Source organism: Calypte anna, chromosome 3, assembly GCF_003957555.1.
Source record: "Calypte anna isolate BGI_N300 chromosome 3, bCalAnn1_v1.p, whole genome shotgun sequence".
NCBI lineage: Eukaryota > Metazoa > Chordata > Aves > Apodiformes > Trochilidae > Calypte > Calypte anna.
In genome coordinates, this window is record NC_044246.1 from 113,722,828 (window position 1) to 113,742,410 (window position 19,583).

The 19,583-nt window shown below is 41.5% G+C and overlaps 1 protein-coding gene across 16 annotated transcripts in view; it reads right to left on the reverse strand.

Moving 5' to 3' along the window:
- Nucleotides 1-1,775: 1,775 nt before the first annotated feature.
- The window catches only part of HMBOX1 (homeobox containing 1), a 123,882-nt gene continuing 106,074 nt past the window's right edge, over nt 1,776-19,583 (reverse strand). For 5 of the 16 annotated variants that reach the window (XM_030447363.1, XM_030447372.1, XM_030447364.1 and 2 more), the window contains 5 exons: nt 14,543-14,625; nt 12,296-12,391; nt 10,556-10,650; nt 10,215-10,346; nt 1,776-7,117 (listed from right to left, as the gene is read on the reverse strand). In XM_030447363.1, the coding sequence (XP_030303223.1) occupies nt 6,980-7,117; nt 10,215-10,346; nt 10,556-10,650; nt 12,296-12,391; nt 14,543-14,625 (544 nt within the window). In that variant the 3' untranslated portion in view covers nt 1,776-6,979. Of the gene's footprint in view, nt 7,118-9,469; nt 9,551-10,214; nt 10,347-10,555; nt 10,651-12,295; nt 12,392-14,542; nt 14,626-19,583 lie in introns of all 16 variants that reach the window. The other 11 variants (XM_030447376.1, XM_030447375.1, XM_030447368.1 and 8 more) reach the window with 11 other exon arrangements.

Below are 19,583 nucleotides of genomic sequence, written 5' to 3' on the forward strand. Positions count from 1 at the left end.
TTTTCTGATTTATTTCCCCCCCTCCCCAACCTTATCCCCTGCACCCAAAATCCTCCTCTAGCTCCGTGACATAAGCTGTCAATATTCTTGCCTGGGTACTGCACTGATAAGCAGTCTGCAAGCACCACAGAGCATATCTTAGTATCTTGAAAGAGCAAAATATATTTGTTTACCTCTTCCAGCAAGCTCAAGCTGAAGCCTGGTACAGATTTTCATACAGAGAGTGTGACAGAAGAACCTCAACAAAAACAAGAGGCTGGTTTGCAACTGATGGCTGGAACTGTGCCAATATCACCTTCTCTACTGCCTCACCTACATCAGGGGATGCTTTAGTGAAAACAGGCAAGAACAAACAATTCCAGGCTATTTTAAAGTGATAACACCTAAGGCCAAGGTGAACAAGATGAACAATTCTTTAGATGTTTGAATTTTTCTCCCCCCAAGTTCCTGGTTTCATTGAGATTACTTTTAATTATTTGATTTCATTTATAATTGTTAGAGAAAAAGCAACATCAAAACTCTGTCACCTTACTGACACTCCTCAAAAACATCCAAGTCCACTTCTCTACTTACAACACATTTCTCACAAAGGAGAGAAACAATCCTTGTGTATTTGAAATTCAGATTTATAGCTGCCATCTGGAGAAAGCCTCTTTTTTTTTTCCATTAATGTGCAACATTTTTAGTTGGAAAGTTTAAACCCCACAAATTAGGTGACAGTCAGAGATGCTAAAGTGAAGGTTTTGGGGCTATGCTTATCAGCTTGCCAAGTATCTGTTGGTTCAATATCCTGAGTAAATATCCCAGCTACAAAAACCAAACCAAACCAAAACACCAAAAAAAAAAAGTCCAAGGGGGGAATGTTTTGTTTTTGAAATGCCTCTGCAACTCATTTTGGGAACTGCAAGGTACTTTTTGGCCAGGCCATCAACCTTTCCAAGAAATCAAGGTGAAAATACCTGACTCCACAAAACTTTTCAGTTAGAGAGGGATATTTGCTACTAAGACACACACAAAATCTTCAGCTGTCTACTGAACACCTTAGGTCACTGATATCCAACACAGTTTTCAAGACCAATCCTGCCAAGAAAAATTCCTGCCAAATGATAACAGCACCACCAAACTCAAGATTATTGCCTACACGCTTAAGACTTTGATAAAAATAATATTAGCAAGTTAAATAACTTCAAAGAGTGCCAGCAAGAGCTACTTGGGTGGGAAGCCTTGTCTGAAATAAAAGTAATGTTTATTTTGACAAAAAATCCCAACCAAAATCTCCAATTTGCTGCTAATTACCCAATGAACTTGAAAGAAGCTGAGGAATGAGGGCTGCCCAGTGATGGAGCTGGGGTGGAAGATCACAGACCTACTGGTAAGGAAATTATTACCTGAAAGGAGCAGAATTCCATGGATAAAAGGCAGGGGAAGAAGAAGATGGGGACGGAATCTTCTCCTCCTAAACATCTACAGCTCTCAGCACTTTGGGCAAAATCTCCCAGTGAATCTTAGCAATTCTCAGAGAAAGGTGAGAATCTCTTTCTCAGAGAAGGGTGAGAATCCAGCTTTGCATTTGAGCTGGGACTGATTACACACCAGGGAACAACATCCTGCGTGAAGTGCTTCAGAGGCAGCAATTTCTTGAGTTCTGAAAACTCCTAAACCAATTTTGCTGGTTTTATCTCTTAAGAAAAATAAAACCTCTTCCTTATGAAACCCTGTTACAACCACCACATGTCTCAGTGACTCAGCTGCCCCAAGGGAACCCCCAGCACAACCCTTTCATTTTATTCCTTTGCAAGCAGCATCTCATTGTCAAGGAGAACTTCAGAGCACACAGGAGACCTCAAAATCTTGGGGAACTCATCTCCAGGTTCTTCTGCACCTTCAAGGCAGAGCTCAACACTTGAGACTCTTACCTGACCCCAGGCCAGTCCATATTGGCAAACACTATTATAATTTATTTTCAAAATAACATTCAAATCAGACCTAGAGTATTCTTTTCCCTAACAGTGGTCAACAGCAAACACTAAAAGAACAGGAGGATCCAAATGTCTAATGTGACTCTTTCCCACTTACACCCTTTCAGCTCCTGATAATCACCAATTTAATGATTTACTGGACCAGAAATTCCTGGTTTATCACAGTAGTCACCACTGGGCTTAAGCTAACTACATTTTTTTCCACTACTATGTTCAGCTAGGTGAATTTTTTTTTTTGCCTGCACTCACAGCAGCAAAACACTGAGAAATCCTCACAAATGAAGGCAAAAACCTGATCTACAGCAGGACTGCTACAAAAACATGGAAAACTTACCAGTCCAATGTTAGGCAACAAACCAAACAGAGTAATTCAAATATCCCTGAAGAACTGTGTAAACAGAGCAAATAATTAATGAAATTTATTAGTTATGGCTTGATTGGAGCCTGGAGCTGGGCCCTGCAAATAAAGCTCCCCTGTTAGTAGAACAGGAAAGAGAACTTTTATGAACAACAGAACAGGGAAAAAAACCCCAACAAACAAAACAAACCCAACTATAAATTAAGAGGATTTCTTGAAAAAAGACAACATGTAGAGATCAGAACTAGTAAATGTCTCAACCTGAGCAGGTTTGCACAGAATCATAAAATAATTTAGGTCAGAAGAAACCTCTGGAGGTCTCTAATCCAGCCCTGTCCAGTTGAGTTTTGAATATCCCCAGGGATGGGGTTTCCACTGCTTTCCTGGGCCACTGTTCTAACACTCTGAGTATGAAAATATTTCTCATTATAACCCTCTGGAATTCTCTTTAAAGCCACTTGAGGCTACTGCCCTTCACATTTTTGCTGTGCACCACTGAGTGGAGCCTTTATCTTCTCTAAACTTAACCACTAAGGCAGCTGAAAACCAAAATTTACATTCTCAGAGTAAAACTCTCCTCTCTCATCCATGTGCTCCAAACCTTCTCATCTCAGCAGTCCTGCAATGGACTCACCCCTGCTCAATCCTGCACACAGAATTCCAGAGGTGATCCCAACAAGTGATGAACAGAGGGGATTTATGGCTTTCCTTGACCTCCTAGTGAAATTCCTTACTTGCTGTGAGGGTGCAGAGCTGACTGACAACCAACTTGTGCACATCCAACATGTGGGTACTGGGATGACAATAAAGATGTTCATACAGTGTTCAGAAGATGTCTCTGCAATGCCAGGGAATCAACAGACAACACATCTACTCATTGCTATGTTGACTCTTTTATCAACAGAATGCTTTTGCAAATATCTGGGATCTTCTACTCCAGGAAAAAGGTAGAGGAATTAAAAAAACCCAAACCAAACACCAAAACAAAGAAAAAAACCCCAAAACAACAACAACAACAACAAAAAGAAGTGGAGGTAGAAACTGTTGTTTTCAGAAGACTGTAAGAGACAACAACTCAAGTATAAGGACTTTCTGAGGAACAAAATAACAGCCAGAACTTACTCCACAAAGTTAAACGCCATCTGTGCCCATCACAGAAGAAAAGCATCTTAAATAATCTCTTCTCTATTCACAGAACAAAAAGATAGATCTAGCCTGCCACTGGATTCACTTCAAGGGAACCCACAGGAGAACAAATTGCAGTTTATTCCAGTCTGGCTACAACAAATTGCAACTGAACTGCAGTGCTACAAAACATGAGGCTTAATTTTCAAGAAAATCCAGAAACTGAAAGACAAAGATGATTCCCATATTGTGGAAAAAAAAAAAAAACCTTCAACAAAGACTGAATTCCAGGACACTGCACCAATATTTTCACTTACTCTGCATCACCTGCCCCTCTCTTGGTATCATCACACCACTGTCTGTTCCATTTCAGCTAATCCATGCCAAACCAAAAAGTTATTAGCCAGATGCAAACTGTTCATGATGAACTCTCAGAATAAAAGAAACAGAACCACTATGAGCATCCTGCTAGCAGCTGAACTCTTACTCTTCCCTTGTACCTCCATGGTGAAAGAAAAGCCAAACAGACAGGGACAACCCAAAAACTGACACCATGGAACTAAAGTGTCTGATTCCCCAGGTAAGTCATTTGTTTTTTCCTCTTGTAAAGTGGTATTTCCAGACAAGGAGGATCTGCCAATTTCCAGTTGTGTACAAAGGGTTCAACTGTTTAACCTTCAGATATGATATTGCTGCAGGATGAGAGCAGCAGCTCCCTGACAGAAACAACCACAATTAAGACCAGCTTATTCTACATCAGATGGCACAGACATAAAATCTTAGTGGTGCTACTTTTGATTCTGCATCACACGAACCTAAAATCAGGATGTAAAAGTTCTAATGCTACTTTTATTCTTCTCATATTGCTTAAAAAAGGCAACGCTCGAAACGGTGACATTTAAAAAAAAAAAAAAAAAAAAAAGATGGTGTAGTAAGCAATATTTCTTTTAAAATTGCAGCTGTCCAACAGTTTGAGTCTGTCCTTTTTTAAATGAAACAGCCAGAACAAATGGTGGTGGCAATACCAACATAAAGAGGCCATCGATTATTAAAATCTCCTTACTATAAATCGTGGCTGTTGCTTGTCAGCTTGGTGTGTGACTGAAGTATGAATAAGTGGGTAAAATTCCACTAAGGCTATAGTTTGCTTGATCATTCCACTGTGCAAAAATAGAAATAAAAGCTCTCCCCAGCCTTTCACTCCTTGGTACCAAAACATTCATCCACACATTAAGAAAAAAAATGCTATGGTGCAATGGTCACTGATCCAATCCCTTTCCTGAGTCTGCCCTGATGCTACTTAGGAATTTGCCTACTCAAGAAATGCAATAAAACAGGAAAAAAGACTGCTCTGTTCTGCTTCAGCAATCTATAGCTAAGGAAAGCACATAAATTCTCCAATGAAATCCATAAATGAAAGGTGAGGCCAAGCCCTCCCTATATATCTTCAAAGTTCCAGAGACAAAGAGGTGCCAACTCTGTGCCCTCTGAAAGCACAAAAATCTCCTCCACACTTACCTAAGCAATTTCCACAAGATTAACAGACCTAACAAGGAGTTAGGCTATGCCTTGACAGGGTTTAGGCTGGCTAAAAACATGCTGAGGAGCCACATTTGAGGAGTCCACAATACTATCTGATAGTTATGTGAGAGGAAGGGAGGAGAACAAGCCCAGTACCAGGAACTCCCCTTTGTTCCCTCCACCTTTAGAAACGGAGGGGAGAGAAGGGAAACCCATCCTTCAGATTCAGCTGTTTTCCCATTTTTAAACTATCCCCCCCATAAAGGAGAGGAATAAATATGGAATGTTGTGGAAACACTATGCAAAAATTTGTTTTTTGCATCTCAATCTACAAAAATTTCTGGTTTTTTTTTTAATTTTTATTTTAAATGGGACACAGTCCTGCCCGTCTCTAACACTTCCCATGCTGTTCCCATTGAAAGGTTTCCTCTTACCAGCAGCAACATATCATTTTATCAGGATGCCAGGAGATCATTTCCACACAATGCCAGCAGATGTAATTTTCTTAGAAGCACACACAGTTCATCATTTAGATACTAGATGACAAGGTGATCGCAGGGTGACTCTGTAATGCAAGTCTGCTGTTTGGTATTTTGAATTCTCAAATGATAAAAAAAAGACTTATCAAATATAAATATCTTTAAGAAAAAAGTAACAAAAGTGCTACATATGGTCAAGGAAAACAATTCCATTAGTTTCTGCTACTTAAAGTAGGTTTGCTTTACAAATATTACCACATCCATTATCAGTATGGCTTCCAATCATTAATTAAATTGCTCGTAGCAGTATAGCTTTCTCACATCTTAACAAGGACAGAGTAAAGAGAACACAAAACATTCACACCCCATTTCTCAGTTAAGAGTTCCTCCTGCCTTTAAACAAACAAAAAGCAGTTCATATTTAGGAGAACATTTCTGGTTATCTAGCAAAGGTCAGATGCAAAAGTTCTCCAACAACTTTTCAGGCTAATAAGGACGTAGGCATTAGTTACACAGATGTGTAAAAATCCACTCACCCATTTTAGGACCTTAATACCTTCCTGGAAAACATTGCTTTTGGAAGTGGCAAAGTGGAGAGGTGAGTGGGGCAGGGACAGAAAAAGGCGAGAGGAAGAATAAAAGGTGAGATTGTTAATGACAGATCAATAGAGTCTAGACCTCTTCTGAGCACGCACTGCCAGCCATGCCAAATAATGAATAGTGGTTTTGAGAAGTGGACTATTGTCCATTAGACATTCAGCTCATTTTTTTGTATGATCCCAGGCTGGGCTTCAATCATGGTCCCAGAGGCAGAAGGCAGTACTTATCCACTAAGCCACGCAGCTTGTGAGAGTAGAGGATGTCTGTGTTGAATATGTGAACATCAACCCAAATGTGTCAATGTGTTTCCAATGGACATTCTCAGCACAGCACCCAAAAGTATTTATCAAGTCACTGTATGACCAGTGAGGCACACGGCTTATTGCAGCTGGAAATGATTTATTCCCATGCTGAAGTGGGGTTTCTAGTGTTCTTTTTACTCTCTGTTGATACTCCCGATCTGGTGTCCATCGACCCTGTGCCACTACCTCAGCTTGCATCCTTTCAGTCTCAGAGAAGGAAAAGCATACAGACTATTTTGTTTTGTTTCACACAATCTCTAAGGGTATCCAAGATTTTACGTGTAGCCTACGACTTGTAATTGAGGGCTGTCTAAAATACCTGGAAGCACTTCGAATGCTAAGACAGAGCAGCAAGATTTTTCTAGCCACTGGGGCTGGGAGAGGGAGGTTGGTTGGCTGATTGATTATTGATTGGGAATTAATACTGAGAGAGTATATGCAAAGGCTGAGGGCACCATGCCATCTTCACAGAACAAGACCCTAACAGCTAACTGACGTACAAGAAACTGCAAAGTTATACTGTAAGAACACATATTAAGGACTGAGGAAAGTCTGCTAAGGTGCTACGTCTAAAACTAAGTTACGTCTCGCTTCGACCCTCCCCTTCCTCTGGTATCAGTCGTCGTCTAGAGCCTCTGTCTTGATCTCGTTGGCTCCTTGCCTGGCCAATGCCAAGATGGTGTGGTTTACAGCTGCCATTTCCACGGCTAGTGAGATGGGGTCTTGGTGGTCACTATGGCTAGTGCTGTCATCCTGTGCCCGCGGGAAGGAGAAGAGAGAAGCATCGTTACTCCGTTAAGTAGAACACCAGCTCCAACCAGTGTGGAAAAGTTGTGGGCTGGGGGGGCAGTGAGTTGTGGGGTTTGTTAGAGGTAACGTGGGCAATGTAGGAAGATAGGGAATTAGGGAATTAGGGAATTAGGACATTGGTTTAGGATTTGTTGCCCCTCACTGTGCAGACAAAGGGAAGCGGGGCAAGGAGAGGAGCTCCCGATTCTCAAGAGAGAAAGTTGAGGGGGTGAGGGGAATATTGGGAGGAAAGTATTGGATTAGAAAGGTAAAAGTGATACACAAGTTGTGTCAGGAAATCAAGCTAAGATAGGAGTCACTACCCAGGGCAGAAATTCAGGCTAGCCCAGCACTTTGAATGCTGTATGGAGTTCTGAGCATCCCATTTAAAGAGGACACAATAGAACGAGGAAAGGGAGAAGGAAGGGCAGAGAGGGGGAAGAGAGGCATGGGGTGGCTTCCTGATGAGGAGAGGCCAAATATTCAGGTTCTTCAGCTTGGAAAATAAATGGCTGATGGTTGATAAGGTAAATGCTTATTATAAATAATGAGTAAATAGAGAATGTTTGTTTGTGGCTTCTCATGATCTAATAAGCAAGGGCACTCACTGGAATAATGAGAAAATGTATTCCAAACAGCAACGGGAAGCACTGCTTTACTTATTACAGTTCAGCTGTAGGATTCACTGATTTTTAGATCAGCCAAAAGTAAAAATAGCTTTAAAAGCAGGGGCTTAGCCAACTTCTGGCAAAATGAGTCTAGCAGCAACTATGAAAAATGAAAGTGGATACGCTGAGTGGCTCAGGAAGCCTCTCCAAACTCCTGACTTTGAAAAGCTGGAAGCTCCTGTAATAAAATCAATCTATAATTGTCCCATTCTTTAAAAATACTTTTTCTTTAAATAATACTACTGACCTCACTCAGAAACAGGATACAAACCTAGGCTAACCCTTGGTCTGAGCCAGTATCCTGTGAAAACACTACACAGCTGTAGGGAAAAAGATGCTGAAAAGCTCTCCCAGAGTGACTAAAAAACCCCAATGGAATGATTTTGGGAGCTTCTACAGGTGCATAATGGTGCAGACATAAAAGTCCAACAATTCTAGCATTTATTTTACAGTGAGTTGTGTGTGTTTCTCAGTCTACATCAAAAAGAAGGCCCTTTTTAAAAGAGTAATAAGAAGAACTAGCAAAATCACAATGTATTCCCCTCTTTAAAATGGGGTATTAATAGTTACCACACCATGATCTTGCTTCTTTTTTATCTCATTATTAATATTTTTTACAGAAAGCAAATGTTAAACATTTATCATGCCTTCCAACAGCCTTTAAGTGATGGACTTGTGAAACTTAAAATGTGTATTACACATTTATAAATTAAGATGACAGAAAGGAAATGCTGAGGGGGGGGTCAGAAAAACCAGGACTTGTTGAAATCCTGAAATTATTTAAAGGAATTCACTGATTTACAACAAATGTCAGCCCAGTGTTGTGATGTTCACACAGTCTGAGGGCTCCTCAGTAAAGTCCTGGCTTCTGGAGTTTAGCATCTGGATGAACTTTGTGTTATAAAGTGTACAGTGTGGCTGTGGAAAACAGAATTTATGGTTTTAACAGCTATGGGATGTGAAATGGTCATTGGAAGAGCTTGCCATTTAATTCACTTCAGTGCTAATGCCTGATCAGACTTCACAGAGGAACCCAGCTAGATTACTGAGAAATGTGCTTTTTAAGGACTCTAAAAAAGGTCTTTAAATTTTAATAACCAATTCATTTATCTGGAAAACACACAGAAGAAAATATAGTTTGGGAAGCTACATAACATTTTGTCTCAGTATTCCAGTCCTGTAAGTGACTGACAAGGAATTATCTGTGCTTGGCAGCAGTTTCAAGATATTTTCTAACAGTTGGAGAGCAGCTTCTCATCATTCTCATCATTTAGAGCTAGCAAGGTTGGTTCCACCAAATCTGCTGGTGATGACCTATAAAAGGGGCCTTAATACCCACCAGAAGCAGAGTGGCTGGGATTGCCTCTGCCAGATTTCTGTTGTGTTGGGCCACAGCCAAGTCTGCCAGGGACTCATTCCAGGAGTCTCAGTTGCTATTACAACTCCACCAGCATCTTCTCCAAAGGGAAACCTCCCTACTTCTCCCCAATAAGTCCATTAACAGTGATCTGTCCATCCCAGCTGCTGGGTGTAGCACAGAACACAGCTCATATCCCAACCAGAGCCAAGTCAGTGAATTGTTCACACAGCCCTGAGGGGTTTGGCCAACACTGACACCTGAATTAAAATTGGGAAGGGGATGCAATACCTGTCAGGAAGGTGTGTGAAGGAAGGGTCACCAACTTTAGGGTAGGTGAGGGCTCAGAGTGCGGGAAGGGGTATTCTTTTGCTAGAGAATTTAAAAAAGAAGTTGCTGTCAAGGGTTAAAAATAACCAAGAAAAATATAGAGAAGAGGCAAGAGTTAAAATGCAAAAAAGCAAAGGGAAAAAAAAAAAAAAAAGAGAGACAGAGATTATGTAAACAATCCAAATAGTGGCACATCGTTGCAAAGCAATATGGAACAGGCACAGGGCCAAATAAATTTCAAACTTGAATCAAATCCTTTCCCCCCACCCTTCACCCTTTGTCTGTCAGTGTCTTAGGGACAGCTCCTGAACCACTCCTGGTACTGCCACAGGCAAAGAGAGGGAGCTCAGCACCTTGCAGAAGGGTGGGCAAGGTGGTATCTTGGTGGGCAAAGTTGACAAAAGGGATTATAAAATATCCTGGGCAGGGGCTTCCTGCTGTACTTCTCTGGGTGAGCAACTCCCAGGAGGTGTGGCATGGGCTGTAACACAGATCCTTCTTGCAGAAAGAAATAATAGGTGCAAGAGGAACACACATGCTTGGCTTTGCAGGGAAACATGTGGGTGCCTGATATATTGGAGCAACTGCTAAGGACCTGGACATCCTTTCTGGAGGGTGAATAACTAGAGCAGTGCCAGAGGTAAGGAGAGCACAGGTCAGGCACGGGGCCCTGGGTGAGTTAACACTCTCCTAACATTTATCATACATTGCGTGTGGTATGAATGGTGTAACTTGCTTGTTTGGAGCAGATCCTCCTGTCTTCTTCTACCTTCTCTGCTTCTCTGCCTCCCTCTGAACATCTTCCCTCCTCCTCCCCATTGCGTACTTGCCAAGTGTCCTGTTGTATGACAACAAATCCATGTGGGTGAATGCTGCTTGCTCAACACATTCAAAAAGGGGAGCTGTGCTCTTTTCACTTTCCCCATAACAATTTATACAAAGGCAGAATGAAAACAAGAGAGACATCTGGTTTGCTAGAGGTAGAAGGCCTCTTCCATGTGTCACTCTCCCTTTTTATGCCACACACAGCTCAGTCCTGGTGCTTACCTGCTCGGAGTAGTCGTTGCCATCCACGTCGTCACTGTTGGAATGACCTCCTGGACTCTGTACATCTATTCCATGGCTCTCCAGGATTGCTGCTTCTTCGAAAAAAGCAAATGGATCCCTAATTTATCTGATGCAGTAGGATAAATAAAAATAACTATTTCCCCCTCCCCCCCAAGAAGTCAGAACTGGAAGAAGAGAGTGAATTTTTAGCCTCTTCCTCATCCTCACTCTTCAAGACTTGGGAAGGTAGCACATGTACAGATACTGGTTTGCCTGAAATCCTTCCCTGCCAACTAATAGACTTGTGTGAGAGTAAGAATCCTTGTTTTCCAGCCAGTTTTATTAAAAATCAGCTTAATTTCTAAAGCACTGAAGTGGCAAAGGCATTCCCTGAAGATCTTCGCAAATACTTTGGACTGGGCAAGATCTGAGAGGTGTGGGGAGGGTCTGAAAATAGATGGACATTTTTTAAAGTGATTTAATTAGCCACACAAATCTTCACCTTCCAGAAGGATCCATGCATCTAAAGGTGCCTTTGGTCTTTCTTCATCTCTTTCCAACCTTCCTCCCCATACAGCACAGACCCAGCTATAGCTCCACCCACCTTAAACTAACTTTGCTTTGGTCCCCACAGGTACAGGTAAGTTTAATTTAAAGAAGAAATAAATCTAGGTTAAATGTTAGTAACACAATAAATGACATAAAAATTATTTTTTCTTATTTATAAATACAGCAAAAAGAAGCAATCAGTAAAAGGGTGTAATATTTACTGAAATCCTGGTAATAGGCAGGTGCAGATCTGTGTTTCTCTGCATTCTGTGAACGTAATTCTGCACAGTATCTAAGTGCATAAAATTTTGCAGGCACTGCAGATGTTTGCTAAATCCTGGCCACTATAGTTGAGCTTCTTTGCATTCAAATGTCTTTTATGTTTATTCACATTACAAGGTCTCCTTCCTACAAGTTCAGAGTCACTTCTGATTTCCTGACAATCAGCTACTGGCACAAAGAACCTTTGCAGGGCTCACTCTGAAGTGACTTTTGTTTTAACCTCATCATCAAGAAAAATTATTGCTTTGTTCCAGCCACTTGCCACACTGTGCATTTCTAAGGAAAACAACAAGGAGCACAGGTTTATCCAGAATGAGAAGCTGGCTTGCAGAACTCTTCCTGCCTGTATCTGAGATTTAAAACAAATCATCTGGACCCCTCTGGGGTCTCAGGGGTGGCAGGAAGAAAGTCAGCCCCAGATTTGGCTGAAAGAGCAAGCACGTTCCAGTGGCAAACAGGCACAAGGAAACTTACAGCCAGATAAAAGCTCTTCACAAGAGGCACTTGTCATTTAGACAGCATGCTAAGGTTGTGAACTTGGAATTGTCTCAATGTCCCTTATTTCCAATGCAGATATTTTGAGGTTTTATTTTAGATTTTCTTTTGGATACCCAATGCTCCTTCCCCCAACAAAATTCTCCCTTTGCTTTTCAAAACTGATCTGCTGGTAAAACTTTGTTTTTTCTCCATCACTGAGGGAATTCCATAGATTTATTTCCTACCCATATTTTAGATTAAAAAAAAAAAAATCTGGAATGGCAAGAGACTAATTTTAAAAATGGCTTCACCTTCCTCAAACAAATATCAAAACTTCAAATATTTTCATTAATATAATCTTATGGAATTTCCATCTCTCCTGAGCAAGGGTAGTAGGTCCAAAACCTTCAAGCAGGCTCTCTGATACATTACCAATATTGGCTCTTCTCTTGATTTCCTTTCTTCTGTTGGCAAACCAGTTGTACACTTTAAGGGAGGTAACTCGCTCCAAATCCGATAACTTTTTTCCTATTAAAGTAGCAGGGAAGAAAAAAATTAACAAATTGTTACTTGCTGGGTTCTAGAGGTTGCCAGAGGACCTTTCTACATGTGATAAAGCCCTGAGATACAGACAGCACTGAAAAGTGTTCAGTTACTGAAAATAAAGACAATTTCATGTGAATCAGAGTACTGGGCCTGGCTGCTATGGTAATAAATTCCAAATATTTCTCTAAAGACAAAGTAGCCTTTCTTCTTTTCTTCTTCCTTTTTTTTTTTTTCCTAAATCCAAAATGTAAGGAATTTCTTTGCAGCTTCAGTCAACTAAATCCAGAGCCCTGGGAGAAGAGAAGGCTGCTTTTCTAGTTCAAGCCCAAAAACTGAGATTCAAAAGCATCAAACCTGAGTCACAGCCCTGCCCCAAGTCCTGCACCCTTGGGCTGGTTGTCTCACTGTGCCACAAGGACAGAGTCCATGAAGAGGATTTCTCCAGCAGCAAAATGAATGAAAAGATTTTGTCTCCCTCCCCTTAATCTCCTTCCCTTCCTCTCCTCCACCAGCCACTCTCCTGCTCCCACATCATCCCCTCCCAGCTGGAGCAGGGGAGATGCTGGAAACCAGATCACTGGAGTTTTAGACTTAAACCACCAAATAAAACCCCAACAAGGACCAGGCAGCTACAGGAGAAAATCCCTTCTGATCACCAGCATAAAAGAGGGATGCCTGGAGGGATCCAGCATTGCAAGGACATCATGGAAACCTCTTCAGCTGGCCTTGACCCTGTAATCAAATATTCCAGGTAGCTTCATCCTCAGTCCTCTGCAGGCAGCATGGGGATGAGACTCCTCTGCTTTGGACTGTTTCTCCAAGTTTATTTATTCAGAATACAAAATATTAATGTAATTGCAGCAATATGCAAATTTAAATAAGCAAGGAGAGATGAAACAAGTAAAAAAAAAAGAAAAATTTGAAAATCAATGCTGTTCCTTAATGCTCACAATATTTTACCAAGCCTGAGACACAGTGTTTTTAAGCACTCTGTACCAAGCTGCTAAACCAAGCAGCAGCAAAGCCAGGAATAAAATCCAAACTCCCCTGGTGCTCTCTTTAGATCATTTATACACAATGAAAAGGCAACATCTAGAAGTTACAACAAGGGATGTTTTGACTAGATATTAGGAAAAATTATTTTGCCATGAGAGTGCTCAACATTGTGGACCAGGGGTGGGAAAACCTCCAGTTTTGGAGATATTAAAAAATGAGCAAGGTAAAGCTCTGAGCAACCAAATCTACCCTGGTGCTGCTTGACCAGATGAATTCCAGGTCATTTCCAGCCTGAATTGCTCTATGATTCTGTGCTCTATGATTAATGCCTCAGCTTTTTTTTGCATTCATTTTCATTCTGGTTATTAAAAAAAACAACATTCTAATTATATCTAAAACACAAGTTCTAAAAAGTATGTAAATATTTCGTTAGCAAAACTAAGCCAAGGCAGGTGCATCCACTGATATAAAATGAATATTCATGCTCTCCAAAGTATGACTTCTCCAGGAGCAAGGAAAATGGATTTTCTTGACCCAAATACATGGTCCTCCATTAATATGTGAATTCTACTATGAGACCCCTGCCTAGAAGCTGTAAAGAAAATGGAAAGACAGGAAAGCTGTGCTCCTGACTGCTCCAAGGACCTCCTGTGTGACCTCTGGCAAGTCCCAATCTGTGAACTTAATATTTTTCCATCTGTAAAACAGAACCAGTAAAACCAATTTTTGTGGAGTGTAATAAAAATTCCCAGATTGCTACCAAGTGCTTGAATAAGTACTTGGAAATAACTGAACTTAAAGAATGAAAACCTTTCAGATACATTTATTTTCTTCACGATGCCATTTACAAAGCTCCACAAATGAAATGCTCAGATGCACAACTTGCACTTCACATCTCAAATGCTGGGAATTTAAGTTGCATTTAGGTCTGAAAATTGCATTGACTGCCATGTTCCTCCAGGTATGGCAGCTCTGAACTATCAGAGTTATAGTAATGCTCCAGGAGGAACCCACTGCTAGTTGAGAGCAACCACATTTAGAGTAATAGCCATCAAATGGGGTTTGCTGATTTTAGCTGGAGAGGTGGAAATCTAATTGCAGGAGCCTTTGGAAAGGAGACCAAGCTCAGCTGCTCACCTGGCTTTTGTATAACTGCATTACAGGCATTGGCAATTTCTTCTCTCTTTGCCTCGTCTGGATATTGATTCTCATTGAAGTAACTGCAAGGGGGGAAAAAAAAATAATTAAAAAAAAATAATTTAAAAAAAATAATTTAAAAAAAATAATTTTTTTTCAGAAATCAGAGCTTGAAGGCTCCAAAGAATCTTGACTAAAAGGTGCCAGCTGGTAGTTTATGTGTCACTCTTACAGAGATAAGACAGGCACAGTAAATTTAAGCCTGTATATGCACAAGGTAATATTGGCAGCCATTCATATCCACAGATTGTGGCTAAAAATCAACAAATGCCTCAGATGAATTAATATTATCTCAGCATTCAGCATATTGGATTGGAGACACAACAAAGTAGGCAATGCTAGAAATACCAGAGTTAAGACTGTCAAGTGACACAGAAGACATCACAGGCCATGCCTTACCTTTTTATTTGCATTTATTCATTTTTTTTCCCCTGACAAGCCCAGCTTAGGCAGCATCCTCCCAATGAAGGAGCTGTTCAATATTTACTTTGATCCCTGGGTTAATATATCCATCCATCCATCCAGACTTGTAAATATATTACAGGCAAGAGCACAAAAATATTGTGGACTCATTGATATGAAGACTACACAGACAGAATTACACAGCAATACACCAAGAGTTCCTGAGTAGTGGTGTTTTTTTTTTAAATAAGAATGTAAAAATCTTCCATCTTCCACAGAACACCATATTGAGTGCAGCATATATTGACAGTATATTTTTCTGAATAATTGTAATTTTATTGCACTTTATATGCAGTAAACATCCTATAAAAGTTAAACTGTTTTCTCTTTTACTTCATTTAAGTGCTTTACAAATTTTAATGAACTGATTTACATTCTACAGAGCTTATCAGATTTGCATTAAACCCAACAAAAAGTCCTGTTTACTTCAACAGAGTCTGATAAGCAGGCCATAAGCAGGAACCACTACATTTTTTTCCTGTAGATTGTCCCTAGTATATAATCCTACGAATTCTTTGATCAACTTTGATGAGCAGCAGATTCAGCTGCTCAACAGCTGCTCTGTATTTTAAAAATAAGTTATTTCCTTTAATTGTAGATCATTTGGTAGCAGGAAATTCAGGCAGATTTAAGCAATTATTATTTCCCATGGTCATATTTCTCCTCTGGTGGAAGGGCCCCAGCACAGTTACTTTCCATGCAAACCCAGATTTTTCTCCATAAAGCAACAGTTTCTGCAAAACCTTCTTTCACATAAGGGATAATAACACAGATCTCACTATTTCACTTCCAGCTTATTTCAAGTCGCCATAAATACAAATATTTTGAAGATTAACTTTGATTTTGGGGTATTACTTCTTCATCCCATTATTCACAGCATTATTTACAGATTCCTGGGGCAAAGTTGCTGCTCACTGCCTAAGAGAAATCACCCATCAGCACAGGGATGTACTGAAGCATCTGATGTACTGAGAAAGCACCCATCAGCACTGGTGCTGTACTGCCACTTGCTTTGCCAGCTGAGAGAGCAAATGAAACCCCAAAAAAACCCCTCATCTTCCCTCAATGATGGCCAAACTATGCCTACCCTGCTGATCTGGGCTTTGAAAGCAATCCCATTTACAGGCAAACATCCACTACTCCTTCCCTAGGTTTCTGAGTTGCTCTTAGGAAGTAAATCAGGTCCAAAGGCGGGCAACCAGGCTGGTGAAGGGACTTGAGCAGAGACCCTATGAGGAGAGGCTGAGGGAGCTGGGGTTGTTCAGCCTGGAGAAGAGGAGGCTCAGGGGAGACTTCATCACTCTCTACAACTCCCTGAAAGGAGGTTGTAACCGAGTGGACGTTGGTCTCTTTTGCCAGACGACCTTCAGCAAGACAAGAGGGCATGGTTTTAAGTTGTGCCAGGGGAAATTTAGGTTGGAGATTAGAAAGAATTTCTTTCTGGAGAGGGTGATCAGGCATTGGAATGGGCTGCCCAGGGAAGTAGTGGATTCTCCGTGTCTGGAGATCTTTCCAAAGAGCCTGGATGTGGCACTGAGTGCCATGGGCTGGGAACTGCAGTGGGAGTGGATCAAGGGTTGGACTTGATGATCTCTGAGGTCCCTTCCAACCCAGCCCATTCTATGATTCTATGATTCTATGAAATCCAGAGAGGGTGCCTGTAGGAGCATCTCCCATGAGGCTGGATCCTGGATTTGAAGAGCAGGAAACCTGCTTACCAATGACTTTCTGGGATGTTAGGATGTCAGGGAGTGATGGGACATGGGGGAAAGGATTCAAACTAGAGGAGGGGAGGTTTAGATTGGAAGTTAGGAAGAAGTTCTTCCCCATGAGGGTGGTGAGACCCTGGCACAGGTTGCCCAGAGAGGTGGTGGAAGCCCCATCCATCCCTGGAAGGTTTTAAGGCCAGGCTGGATGGGGCTCTGAGCAACCTGAGCTGGTGGGAGGTTTGGAACTAGATGATTTTAAAGATCCCTTCCAACCCTGAAAATTCTATGATTCTATAAATTCTTAGTTTATAGCACTGTCCATGCTGGCACTGCCACCTGCAGGAATGCTTTCTGAATTAGCAGCAAGAAATTTGCATTTATGTGGTTTTTTCTTCCCCCTCCCAGCAAGATGCCCAGTCTCTGGGCATGACATTTTTTACAGTTATTCTTTCCTTTTCCAGCTGTATCACCTACAGGCTTTGAAATGATATCTGTATCTATCTTACCTAATTTCTGTTCAAAGGGGTAGTGTTCCATACAAAGGTTTTAATTCTTTTTTAACTAGACCAAGAAATGTTTTTTCCACTACTTAGTGATGGAAGCAAAAGCTCAGGCTCTCACTCCAACTCTCAGCTCACCTACCTACAAAATAAAGACCTCCACTCTCTGCCCAGACCTAATAAATATTTCTTTTATGTGCCATGACAAGAGGAAATGGCCTCAAGTTGCACCAGGGGAGATTTAGACTGGGTATTGGAAGAGACTTCTTCACTGAAAGGGTCAGCAAAACACTGGAACAAGTTGTCTTGGAAGGTGGCCAAATCATCATCCCTGGAGGTGGTAAGAAGTACCTGGAGTTGTGTGTCCAGTTCTGGAGTCCCCAACATCAGAAGGGCACAGAGCTCCTGGAAGGTGTCCAGAGCAGAGCCACTCAAATGCTCAGAGGGCTGAGCACCTCCCTGGGAAGCCAGGCTGAGGGATTGGGGTTGTTCAGCCTGGAGAAGAGGAGGCTCCCAGGTGAGCTCAGAGCAACCTTCCAATATCTGAAGGGGCTCCAAGAAAGCTGGGGGAGGGCTTTGGACATGGGGGGGTAGGGAGAGGACAAGGGAAATGGGTTAAAACTGGAAGAGGGGAGAGTGAGGTTGGAGATGAGGAAGAAATTCTTGAATTTGAGGGTGCTGAGCCCCTGGTTGCCCAGGTTGCCCAAGGAAGCTGTGGCTGCCCCATCCCTGGCAGTGTCTCAGCCCAGGTTGGATGGGGCTTGGAGCACCCTGGGCTGGGGGAGGTGTCCCTGACCATGCAGGGGGTTGGAACTGGATAAGCTTTAAGGTCCCTTCCAACCCAACCCATTCCATGATTCTAAGACATGTAGATGAGGTCCTTGGGAACATGGTTTAAGCACTGGACTTGGAAGAGTGAGGTTAATGGTTGGCAGAGTTAGGTTATTGTTCCATTTCATAATAATAAAGGTCTTTTCCAACCAGAACACTTCTGTGACATAAAGAAACATCAAGATACCACAGCTGAAAACTGCTGTACTATTATTTACTTGAATAGATTGTATGACCTGGAGTCCTAAACACAAATCCAGGTCATCACTATGTGTACAAATACAAACCTGATGGATCTACACTGTGATGTACTGAAACCAGAAGGTAAAACCTGGTATATGATGTGATTTTATGGATCTAGAACACCTGTGGTCACAAAACTGCTTGAAAACTTCTCACTTTATTGAAGACATGAGAAAAGAAGTAAAATTAAGAAATGGTGCATACTTGAACTGCCCAGTCTCATGCTGATTCTAGAAATGAAGACACCAATTAATGAAGAAAAGGACAACACCAGAGCCATGAGTGATCCTCCTTCTCTTGGCATGGAACTTGGCATGGAGCACCATCCTTCCAGCAGGCCAGTGACTGCCATATGGTTTTGCTGGCTCCAACAAAAAACCCCTCACATGTTCTAAATAAGCTCAAATTTAGAGTTCTCTGGGAGAACAGGGAATCTCCCTGTGATCCAGCTGATTTTCACAACTGGACAATAAAGGAGACATCTCTTCTGGCAAATAACCAAGTTTTTTGTGTAGAAAATTCCTATTTGTGATTTAGAGAAAACCTCACTGCTGAAACACTCATTCTTAACACATGTTACAGCTGAATAAGCTGCAAGTCTTTTCATGTAATTGGGTCAGAATATAGTTCTGCAACATTTTCTTTAAATTCTAACCCAAACATCTTATCATTTCATGTAAATGTCTCAGAGTTCCTACAGGAAAAGTGATTGCCACTTGAAAATCTCAAACTCTTTATATCCTGAGCCCCTGTTTTATGAAAAAACGCCAAAAATTTAGATGGTTTAGAGCATCTCTCCTGGTAAAGAAGACTTTTTCAAAGGGATCACAATGCTAAGCTGGTAGCAGATGGGAGCCTGAAGGAAACTAAGTAGTAAAATCTGGTTTCTGTAGTTGGCACAGTAATTGTAGTGCCTGCTTCTACTTCCACCTGCTTGTCTATATTAAAGATATTCTTCCTCCTCCTCCTCCCATACATTTGAACTTATAGAATCATAGAATTGGCTGGGTTGGAAGGGACCTCAGAGATCATCAAGTCCAACCCTTGAACCAGCGTTGTGGTTGCTAGACCATGGCACTGAGTGCCACATCCAGGCTCTTTGGAAATATCTCCAGACACGGAGAATCCACTACTTCCCTGGGCAGCCCATTCCAATGCCTGATCACCCTCTCCAGAAAGAAATTCTTTCTCATCTCCAACCTAAACCTCCCCTGGCACAACTTGAGACCCTGCCCT